This window comes from Pinus tabuliformis, chromosome 3_1, assembly GCF_031772625.1.
Source record: "Pinus tabuliformis cultivar Carrire ecotype Pingquan chromosome 3_1, CPIR1, whole genome shotgun sequence".
NCBI lineage: Eukaryota > Viridiplantae > Streptophyta > Pinopsida > Pinales > Pinaceae > Pinus > Pinus tabuliformis.
The window spans coordinates 385,666,503-385,679,117 of record NC_142301.1 but is presented as its reverse complement, the minus strand read 5'-3'; the positions used below and the strand labels follow the sequence as shown (position 1 = coordinate 385,679,117).

The following is a 12,615-nucleotide window of genomic DNA, read 5'->3' as shown; positions in this document are numbered from 1 at the left end:
ATGACAAGGTATGTTGGAAAAGAAGAAGATATTTTCAGGTGGAGGAAAACTACTCTAAATTTTTTTGGCGGATCAAACCTACATCTTGTGCAAGGCTTTGGGTAAGCATCCCTAGCAAACTACATCTATCTGAGTGGTTTTGAGATGGGCACCTCTCTCTATGACCATTCTGACTGGTGGAGTTACATGAGCATGGAATTCAGGTGTTGTGGAATAGGGTTATTGTATTTCAGGTATCAAGGAAACATTCAACATATGCATGTCAAGATCGTATTGATGAGATGGATGAATATATTTTTGATTATTCAACTAACCCCTATGACTCAGTGTTGATCTGTATTGAGTCTCCACCTCAACATAACACCATGGGGTCACTGAACGTGGATGGTTTACCATCTCCGCAAGTTGTCAAGTCTAGGGTTTTGTCGGATTAGGTCTTTGCATGCCCCACTTCATCAATTTTTAGGAATACCCTTTTCACTGGTCAGAGCTTCAGTCTTCTGATTTCACAGTGGAGCAATTCTCACAGTATCTCACTGATATATTGATTACATTGCCATCCTCTCTCCAGTTTCTGGAGTACTACATAAACCCTACCATTTCTGTCGATTTTGGTGGGGAATCATCCCACCAAGAAGGCTGAATTGATGTCACCACTTTGCATATTGAACCAAACTTTTCGAGAGTTCAATTTGTGGCAGCAGTTGGATGTGTATCGATTCATGAGCTCGTAACCCCATATCAAAACATTAGGGTTTCAATTCCTGTGCAGACTTCAGGTTGTTTTGAGGGCCTTCCAATCATATCATTGGAGGATCACTAGCCAAAAGATAGGGTTATATCACCTTTGAATTCTCAAACTTAGGATTGTGGCATATCTAGTGATGGTAACCAATAGAAGGGAATAAATCCAAAAGTACCAAGGTCAGATAAAGAGGTAGAGTGCTGATATTTGGTGAAGGCATCAAACTGGATGAAGTTATGGAAGTGATAGATTGTGTGTTGGTGGGTAGGGTTTGTAGTAGAGAATACGCATCATCTCGATTGGAAAAATGGATTATAGAAATTTGGCGACAAATTTTGGATAGCCTACCGTCGGTGGTAACTATGACCAGGGGATGGTTTGCACTGATATCTCACAAGCCAGAACATGCCTCTTGGGTCATGAATAGATATTGGCACATTGAAATGATGTCCTGAATTGTTGAAGATATGGTCGCCCCTTTTCAATCCCATTTGAGAATAGTTGGAATTCAACCCCATATGGGTCAGACTGCCAAGTTTACCTCTAAAATTCTAGAAAAAGGATGTATTTAGGTGGATTGGGAGTGATTTGGGGATATTTCTCGACTATGATAAATATTTTGTAGAGATTGGAAAAATGTCTTATGCATGCATTCTGGCCCATCTCAACACCAGAGCGGGACTCGTAGAGAGTCTGAAATTGCAATCATAGAGTATCATTAGAATTCAGAAATTGGACTGTGAAGGGTTCCCTTTTCGTTGTAGATGGTGTGATGATGTTGGAAATCTCTACAAAGAATTCCTTATAATTGCCAAGGATAAGGTAGAAGATGACCTGCTGGATGGGAAAGCTTGACTCAAGATAGGTACTGAAGTCGCGAACCATATGCCACACTCGAGCTATTTTTGTTTTCTTCGAAAGAAGACCATGGACTTAGGATTACTCGAGCGGGTGCATCTACAACCAGCCCCCCTCTAGGTATTGTCTCCTCTCTCACATCTCTTTCTCTGAGTTGTTTGAATGAGACTTTTGAATCCCATTTGTTTCAGAAAATTGAGTCCTCTTTCTCTTTGTCATTTCACTTCTATATCATGTGCCATGATCTCCATAACTTCTTGTTTACTGGCACCCTCTCCCTCAATCCCTATAATTTCGATGGAAACTACAACTGTTAGGGATGATAGCTCATTCAATTCCAATACTAGCCACAAATATAAACTATGATCTCTAGCTAAACCATATGTTGTAGTGGGTCGGGGCCTTAGCTTATTGACTCATTTGAATTTACCCAAGACATGACATGGAAGAGAGTCTTATATCTCGGAATACATCCATAAGGTCAGTATGGATGTTGTTGAAGGCAAGAAATTATCACTTGAAGGGGTTCTTAGAGCAAGAGGCAACCTGGACCTAGTTTCCCAATGAAGTGACTGTATTTTAATTGTAGACGGTTGGGTAGCCGTGCCAAGAAACTAGCCCTTAGAAGAATGTTAGATTAGAAAATTTGTATGTGATTTTCCTTCAGGAGACTCTTTGGAGCAGCTCACATATTTGTTCTCTTATGGAGGCATTGTGACTGGGTTGGAATTTCCATGCCTTAGATGTACAAGGTAGATCAGGACACATTGTTGTATAGATTGTAAATCGACGAAGCTTGTGAATGTATGGGGGAGGGAAGGAGTCCTAATGGCGAAATTTTTCTCAAAAGAATTAGGGATGGATCTTAGAATTGTTAATATCTATGGACCTTGCCACAACTATGTAGAATTTTGGGAATCCCTCATGCACTCCTCATTATTAATAAAGATAACATAATCCTTGGGGGTGATGTCAACTTCTCCATTAGACATGTTGAATGTTGGGACAGTGAAGCACATATAGATAACCTCTCGGATTTGTTTTTCTAGATGCTAGAGTCATATAATCTCATCGACATACCTGTGGTGCATATCCAGCCAACCTGGAGAAATCAAAGAATTGAGGATGCCATGCTAGCCAGAAGGCTCGATTGATTTCTTATCAAAGAGTCTTTGATGAAAAATTTCGATATCATCTGGCAATGGGTTGGGTCGGGAGGCATCTCGGATCACTCGCCAATCTACATAGAAATTTTGGCATTATCTCCAAAGAATAAGGACCCTTTTAAATTCAACTCTACTTGGTTAAGAGATGAAGAATGCCATCAAATTGTAAAATAAACTTGGTAGGCAAACCCATTGAATGAAGGCCAATTGGTGTCTGAACCAATTTCTAGAAACATGAACCTACTAAATAAAAGGATAGACTAGGTAAAGGCCAAGGAAAAGAGGGAAGAAGAAGCTCTCAGAAACATTGAGGATGAACTTCGCAGGTTAGAAGATCTAGTTAGTGGTGGATATTGAACGATGGAAAAAAAATCTCATATTATTCATCCAGAATCTGAGAGGATCAGGATTTTGAAGGATAGGGGAGAAAATTGGAGGCTTAAGAGCAAAGGAATATGGTTACAATCTGGAGATGAGAATACCAAATTCATTTAGTAGTTTGCTAACATTCGGAAAGCAATCAGCACAATCTGTGCACTGGAACATGAACAAGGTTCAATTATTTAATCTTTCATAGGTCTTGCAAATTTGGGCATATCACATTTCAAGCAATTATTTAAAGAACCGTAGGAGGCCACACTAGCAGAAATTATAAATATTTCAGGAATTTTTCCCTATTTTTTAGATGAGTAGGTAGCCAAGGAATTAGATGGGCTGGTGACTAGGGGAAAATTGAAATTTGTGCTTAAATGGTTTAAGAAAGATAAGACTCTTGGCCTGGATGGCTGGGTTGTGGAATTTTGCTTAGCTTTCTTTGATCTGATTCGACATGATCTTCTCAAGGTCATTGAGGAATGTTGGGTTAATCATGGAATGTATGATGCTCTTAATACAACTTGTATTCCTTTATCTTAAAACATGATAACCCCAAATCCTTCGATGACTTCCGACCCATCTCCCTTTGTAATTGTATCTACAAGATTATGGAAAAAATCATTGCAAACCACATCAAGCCTATCCTTTCCCAGCATATATCACAAGAACAATTTGCCTTTTTATAAAATCGTCAAATCCACGAAGCTATAGGTATTTCTTAGGAAGGATTGCATTCTATGAAAACAAAAAAAAATTGAAGGGCATGATATTCAAAATTGATTTATCGAAGGCTTTTGACAAAACCAGTTGGTTATATTTGAGGATGTTACTAACTCATTTGGGATTCCCTCATGCTTTCATTAATTGGATAATGTGTTCTATATCTATTGTATCATACAGTATCCTCGTCAATGGGTCCACTTCCAATTTCTTTCATGCAGAACATGAACTCAAGAAGGGCTTCCCATTATCACATTACTCTTTCTATTAGTAATGGATGGTCTGAGTAGATTAATCACCAAATATAAGAACGAGGGCAGACTTAAAGGTTTCAGAATAGCAGACAACATCATTTTGTCACATCTCTTATTTTTGGATGATATCCTCATCTTCTTGAATGGAAAGACCAACGACTCTTATGTGTTCAATACCACACTTAATTATTTTTCAAAGCCACTGGGATGGTCAACAATCAAGAGAACTTTATATTGACCACTTTTGGATGTTCTCAACTCAAAATCGACTATGCTCCTCAAAGGTTTCCACACACTATACTCACTGTAGATGTTGAGAAATAAGATATATCAATCGATGGAAATTCCATATAGATGGGCAAGAGACTTTGTTTGAAATGATTGGGAATCCTTGTGGAATCAGGTCCACCATACAAAGATTCATTACCTTCCCCTACTAGTAGGTTGGAGTATATGGATTTCTCCAAATAAACTCATTTTCGAGGACAAGGCACCCGCATGGCAATTATCAATATCCCATATTAGGGCTCTATATAATTTGAACCGGATGATGTCACCAAGAAACAAAGTAGGAATATCGTTACTGAAACCATTGATAAATCTATACAATGAGCTTATTTTGATGGTTCAACTCAACAACAAGGTTGCAGCTATGGGGCCATCTTATATCTCAATGATGACGATTATCACAGAATGAGTATGGGTTTAGGGAGAGGCGCAAACATTTTTTCTGAACACAACAGCATTAGGCTCCTCCTTATTTTTGTTTTTGAGAAGGGATGCCAGCAACTTCAAATTTTTGGTGATTCCAGACTTGTTATCAATTGCCTCAATCTTTAGGTTGAATGTCACGTTCACACGATCATAAATTTATTGGAATAAATCTATGCTATTAAATCACATTTTGACTATATTTCTTGTCAGTCCATCTACAGGGAGAGGAACCAACTTTCTAACTTCCTTTCTAAGGAAGTTTCACAGCAACCTCCTACTAGTTGGTTGATACATGAACAACATGGACATGATTTTTACCAATATTATCATTGGCCTTTCATGGAGCAGCGTCCGCAGGGAACACCTATGCCTTGATGATACACAAATATTCGTTGGACATCTCAAAGTAGCTCTTTTGCATTTTTGTGTCAGTTTGTAGACCTATATATGTATATTTTTATTTTGTATATCAGTACCATGGTACTTATGGATTATATAGATTCTCTGCAATTGTGGCTAGGCCACCAGTTTTGACATATGGTCTATTTGCAACATCTATAGAATGTAATTTTCAATATTTAACAGAATGAAAGTTATGGTTTTTCCTTGGGGAAAAAGATAAGGTATTTTGGAAGGTAAAGGTAGTTTGACTTATCTATCATTGGTAAACTAAATCAAATGAGAAACATCGCCATTCCTATATTTATGTGCAGCCTTAGGATACAGAGTATTGTTGAATCTGTGTTAGAGCTTGAACACTTGTGAATCTTAGAAGCCTCTTTTACCAGAGTTTTTGATGTGGAAGACAAGCACCCAGGATTTGCGTGCTTTCTATAGGAGGTTAGTTGTTTACCCAAAATCCTGATGTATGCTCCACAAATATTTCACTCCTAGAGGCCACAACCCAAGCCACTTTTGGTACCAATTCAACAGACTCATGGATTTTTACAAGTAGTGAAGAAGTCGTTGACATGGAAACATTGGGGAGAGAGAACTTAAAAAAAACTATTTAATTGCATTGATAAATTGTCACTTATAGTGCCAAATACCCTATTTTATGTTTATGATTCTCATTTGTATATGAAGTGAATGAAAGTCAATTATCACTAGAAAATCAACAACATCATGCATGTCTTATTGTTGATTATTGTTCTTAGAATGGGTAGGATTGGTCATTTCCAATGAAGAAGCTTCTCCTATGCTTTTAGATATTTATGTCTTCCCATTGTTAGCAGAAAGAAAACAAAATGTGGAAGAGGAATTCAGGTTAGCTAACTTGGAAATCATCTTAGGTTGTATCTAATAATGTGTTGAAGTCCACTTGTACAATAGACAACACCTTATCCATAGAATTGTATTTTGGATGATTCAAATCATGTTGTTATTATTGTACATACTTGTGTAGCTCATATTGACTTCTAAAGATGAGGTAAGCTTATGATTTGCTCCTTGCAAACACTAGCAATTTCATTATTCATTCATTAAAACTCATTATTACACTCAATAGCAATTTCATTATTCAATCATTGAACTTGCCACAAAATCAATAATGAAATTATCCATTCAAATTTAAAATAAATCATATATATTGAAATGATGAAACATTCAATAAAATAGTCTATTATTTCCACACAATGTAATTTTAGTAATGAACCCATCTTGCAATCATAATCCATAATATAACTCAGTTCTTCAAAATTTAAATTTCAAAATTGTTCTCACAAAAACATTGATAAATAAATAAAATTGCATAAAATTTTGACTTCAGTCTTTTATGCTACTATTTCCTAAACTTCTTCTTATAACGTTCCCACTACAACATGTGATACAATTGATAATTAACAGTGAACCAACTTTATTCAATTAAACACATCTAAACTCATCCAAAAAAACACCATCGTTTTCTAAAGTCTATTACCAATGTCCATTCAATGAATGTGAAATTTCTTCCTACGCATCGATTAATTTACCTGCATTCAACCTACACTAAGGTTATAACTGTTACTTAGCTTCAAATCTCAAAAGTAACGGCACGGTCAACACTCTGTCCATTGAGCAGATAAGAATTTTCTGATCTCTCAATCGTAGTCCACATCCCAATCGTTTCCGCTTGCTTTTCTGTTGCAGTTCTGACAGGTGGGGGCTCATACATATAGCAAACTTTAACATTTCTCTCACGATAACCGTAAACAAAAATCTTGTCACGTAAGGCTATACAACACGAAATCCTGTCAAGGGTTTTAGGAAGAGAACCCAGCACCCTCCAAACGTTTTCATCGGAATCGTATTCCGCCACTCCCTGCTGCTTCTCAAACGAATACAACCGCCCGGAAGAAGACACAACCAGACACTCCCGTGGGCTTTTCCCTCCGATATCCGACATATTCTCCAGCGTTGACCATGCCCCTCTTTCTGGATCATAAACTTCCGCACTCCACCCGATTAGATCACCCTCCTCATCACTGTCACTGCTAATAACGAAGAATTTGCCGTGAAGGAATGCGCCATAGCATTCATCCCGTCCTTGGCTCATGTCGGGAAGAAGCTTCCATTCGTCTTCCAACACATTGTAAACAGCCGCTGATGAGAGGAGATTATAATCGCCATCCTTGCGATGACACCGAGAAAGCATGTCCGCCCCGCGGGTCCACTTACTCGACGAGAAATCAAAGATGAAAACAGTTTTGAGTCCCTCCACTTGGTCGGGGTTCGACGGATCCCACCCGCCGAACAAAACCAGCTTTTGATTGACACAAACGCAGTCAGGAAAGAGTGGAATCCCATTGTGAAGGGGAGGAAGTGCTTTCCGTGTGCCTCGCAGAGGGTCAATCACAGAAACCACCATTTGTAGATTAGGATGAGTGTCATCCAGATATTCCCGGAGTTCCAGCAAACATATCAACTGCTCGGAAGTCCCAAGCTTTTTTCTGTCTTCATAGAACTGGGGGTGCTTCACAACGGCCTCCCAGGTTTTGCAAACGGCTTTGACATTTCCGTGAGAATGGTAAGGCACTCTTAGGAGACACTCTCGACCTAATTCCCATGGAAGAACAGCAAAAGGATCCATAAAGAGATGCGCAAACTCTGAGTCTTTGAAATCAGAGAAGCAAAAGGGTAACGTACCAGAATTAGAGTCTTCCTAACTGGACTGGCTAAACCCAACCGCTTGGTCGATGCTAAGGCCAGATCGAACACAACATACGATGAGGAAGCACAAGGATCGAAGGAAAGGGAGAGAGATCGATATAAATAATAAGTCGTGTAACAACAGAGAAGCACTTCCATTAACGGAAACGGGTCAAAATGTGCTAATATTTTCCATGGTTTCCTCGGGTAGTCAAACGAGGCCATTTTTCTCTTTTCCTTTTTCATTTTTCGGTGGGTTTTTTTAATTCTTTAATGTTTGAGAATTATAATTTTAGATGGTTGAGTAAATTTTGGTTTTTTTAATTCTTTAATGTTTGAGAATTATAAATTTAGATGGTTGAGTAAATTTTAATCGATCAATTATTTTTAATATTTTTACGAATTTGTTTAATCCGGAACGTTTAAATATTCAAGGCGTCTAATTTATTTATATATTTCAAAAATACTTCAAAAAAATTAAAAAAAATACAATTTTACTTAAAATCATATTATCAAATTAAAGAAAAAACAAAAACTATTTTTCTTAATAATTAGACTGTAATATTTAAGTTAAATGTATTTTTATATTGTTGAGGTGTATTTTAATTGGTAATTCTCGATATGTGAAAGTTCGTAGAATTCTAGGTCAATTGGTAATTCGAGATATGTGAAATTGTTGAAACTCGAGAGACCCACGAGTTCATCCCTTGTGACCCCTTTGTTAGTTGACACTCGAGAGACCTGATTCACTGAGAGGAGGGAGTTTCAGTTGGAACTCGAGAAACCCGATTTACTGAGAAGAGGGAATTTTTGTTAGTTGAAACTCGAGAGACCCGATTTACTGAGGGGAGGGAGTTTCAGTTGAAACTTGAGAGACCCGATTTACTGAGAGGAGAGAGTTAGTTGAAATTGAAACTCGAGAATCCCCTTGTTAGTTGAAACTCCAAACCCGATTTAATGAGAGGAGGGAGTTAGTTGAAACTCGAGAATCCCCTTCTTAGTTGAAACTTCAGAGACCCATTCGTAAGTTGAAACTCCAGAGACCCGATTTACTGAGGAGGGAGTTAGTTGAAACAAGAGAGAGGAGGAAGTTAGTTGAATCTCCAAAGGCAGGAGTTTGTTGAAACTCGAGAGACTTGATTTACTGAGAGGAGGAGAGAGGAGGGAGGACAAATATAGTTGAAACTCTAGAGACCCCTTTGTGAGCAAGGTGTTAGTTGAAACTCGAGAGAGGAGGGAGTTAGTTGAAACTCGAGAGACTTGATTTGCTGAGAGGAGGAGAGAGGAGGGAGGACAAGTATAGTTGAGACTCAATATACAGGGAAGAGGAGAGAGGAGGACAAACATAGTTGAAACTAGAGAGACCCCCTTATTAGTTGAAACTGGAAAGACCCCATTTACTGAGAGGAGGAGAGAGGAGGAAAAATATAAAAACATTGAGAGGAGGAGAGAGGAGGAGAAATATAGTTGAAACTCAAGAGACCCCCTTGTTACTCGGAAGGCCCGATTTACTGAGAGGAGGTGAGAGGAAGACAAATATAGTTAAAACTCGAGAGACCCGACACCCTCTTTAGTTGAAACTCGAGAGAGGTTGACAAATATAGTTGAAACTCGAGAGACCTGATATATTGAGAAGAGGAGAGAAGACGACAAATATATTTGAAACTCGAGAGACCTCGAGTTAGTTGAAACTCGAAAGACCTAATTAATCCCTTTGTTAGTTGAGAGACCCCCTTGTTAGTTGAACCTTGAAAGGAGAGAGGAGGAAAAATATAGTCAAAACTAGAGAGACCCCTTGTTAGTTGAAACTCGAGAGACCGGATATACTCAAAGGAGGAGAGATGAGGACAAATATAGTTGAAACTTGAGAGACCCCCTTGTTAGTTGAAACTCAAAAGACCTGATTAAGAGGAGGAGGGAGGAGGACAAATATAGTTGAAAGTCGAGAGAACCCCTTGTTAGTTCAAACTCGGAAAGACTTCACTAATCCCCTGAAACTTGAAATACCTAATTAATCCCCTTGTTAGTTGAAACTCCAGAGACCCCCTTGTTAGTTGAAACTCGAAATACTTACTGAGAGAAGAAGAGAGGAGGAGAAATATAGTTGAAACTGGAGAAGAGAGGAGGAGAAATATAGTTGAAACTGGAGAGACCCCCTTGTTAGTTGAAACTTGAGAGACGTGCTTTACTGAGAGGAGGAAAGAGGAAGACAAATATAGTTGAAACTCGAGATACCCCTTGTTAGTTGAAACTGAAGAGACCCGATTTACTGAGAGGAGGAGAGAGGAAGACAAATATAATTGAAAATTAAAAGACCACATTTACGGAGAGGAAAACAAATATCTTCTACGAAAAAGACAAAATACAATCCCACAGGAAAACAAATATCCTTACCAAAAGGACAAAGTACAATCCCATAGGTGACAAAGACGACAAAATACAAGTAGTTACGTGTGAGGCTAAATGCACTTTTACATTTAGAATTGTCTTTTAAATAATCAAATATTACTATTTTTCCCAAACAAAACATTTTAAATAGTCATCAAATATAATTCTCTAATTTCAATTTTAAAAACTATCTAACTAGATTAGGCCATTAATTTATTACACCTAAAAGTGGTCTACAAGGCAACAACCCAGTACGGTATATTTTGAATTGGACAAATTACATAATAAAATTAAAATTAAATAAAAATATTAAAGTAACTTGATGTAAAATAAAAATAACATAGTAACAATAATTCTATAAAAATAAAATTAAAAATGACCCATGGTATTGACCCAATGTATTCATCTAGATTATTTCTTATTTAGTGGGAAAATTAAGCTTCCCTAAATTCATTTTATCTCTAAATCTACAAAGTGTGAAAGGATCAAATCTTTTGAGATGCAAATCTCTTTTATAGTGAAAAGTGATTTGATCCCTCCTTAAGCTTGGTAGATCCAGAGTTAAGATGAATCTGAGTTGGTTATATTTAAAAATATTATTTTCCTTTATATTTAAAATTTTAATTTAATATTATAATATAATTTTAGTAAAAAACAATTTAATTAAATCACACCATCAATTTATTAGGATCTTCTAATCACATAAATAAACACCTCATTCACATTCAAGTGGTATTTGAGTACGATTTTTTGGAAACTTTTCCAGTCTATTTTTGTATCTAATTTGTTTAGAATGGTCTTTGAGTGTGATTCTTTGGAAACTTTTCTGGTTTATTTTCATATCTAATTTGTCTAGAATTCACCACAAATTTATTGAAATGACAAGTTTGACACTTCAACTCTTCCCAATGAAAGTACCCCATGGGTTTTTTATGGTGCTGAATCCATATATGTAGTAAAAAAATGAGTTTAAATAACCAAAATCAAGATTTTGCTACATTTTTTCACACCAGAAAATCAGCTAGAAAGTCCAAAAAATCAAACTTAAAAACTAGTGCATTGACATTGTCCTTCCATATTTCATAATTTGTTCAAAGAAAACTTAAAAGCATTGTTGAAAAATGATTGGTTTCTTATTAACTAAGATTCCAACTAACTTCAGTCATAAATAATTACATAATTTAAATGTTTGTTTTTTATTTTTGTTATTGCTTTTTTAAATCTTAAATTTAATTAAAAAGTAAAAATAAAAAAATTTAATTTAATTATAAAGCTCACCCAATTCAAAATTTCAAAGAAAACCAAAACAACAAATTGATTTATATATTAAAATAACATTAAATTATAATTTTAATAAAAACTATAATAATAATTAAAAATATATAAAATGATTGAATTTATGCTATGTGATCTATATTATGAAAAGTAAGAAAATTTTAGATAAAAATCAAATTATCAGAGTTTTGTTAACGGGTTTCGAACCATCTAGTGTGGTTGAAACCATATGTGGTTCATCATCTCGTTGGTTCTTTGTCATGATAAGATAAGAAAAAGTTCATGGTATCAAGTTAAATAGATGAAGAGAGAATATTTTGGTCGGTTAAATTTGACTAAATAAATAATATTACTAATAAATAAATTTTTCTTGTAAATAAAACTTAAAATAATATTTTAATATAAAGAAATAATGGTTAGAATATAATTGTTAATATTGAATTAAGGAAAATAATTAATCAAAAGAAAATCTTAATGAAATGAATATGTAAAAATAAAAATAATATTTAGATCAAACATAAATAATCAAAATACTAAAACAATTAGTAAACTCAATATCATAATAAAAATAATATTTGAGTCAAACTTAAATAATCAATACAATTAATTTTAAAAACTTATAAAAAAAATAAATAGTCAAACTTAACCAAAAATATTTGGTTCAAACTTAAATAATCAAAACAATAAAAGAAAAATAATATTTTGGTCAAATTTAGATAATGGAAACAATTAATTCTAAAAAATTAAAACTAAATGAAAATAATAAATGGTAAAACTTAAAAAAAAAAAAAAATTCTTAATAATATTATTTATTTAGTCAAACTATATTATAACAACTAAAAAAAATTCTCTTCATCTATTTAACTTATGCTTGTTCTCGATCTATTTAACTTGATGCTTGTTATTCATCTTCTCTTCATCTATTGAACTTGATGTTTGTTCTTCATTTAGTCTTGACAATGAACCACACTAATGGTTTTAAACTTGATGTGAC

At 35.5% G+C, this 12,615-nt stretch overlaps 1 protein-coding gene across 1 annotated transcript; it reads right to left on the bottom strand.

The window, feature by feature from the left end:
• Window positions 1–6,843: 6,843 nt before the first annotated feature.
• Window positions 6,844–7,899, bottom strand: LOC149187345 (F-box/kelch-repeat protein SKIP20-like). Its single transcript, XM_089409635.1, has one exon. The coding sequence runs from the start codon at window positions 7,897–7,899 to the stop codon at window positions 6,844–6,846; it is 1,056 nt and encodes a 351-aa protein (XP_089265761.1).
• Between the last annotated feature and the right edge of the window lie 4,716 nt (window positions 7,900–12,615).

What these genes read in the sequence shown, in the direction of transcription:
- LOC149187345 (XM_089409635.1), bottom strand. Translation starts at nt 7,899, where the DNA reads ATGGATCCTTTTGCTGTTCTTCCATGGGAATTAGGTCGAGAGTGTCTC.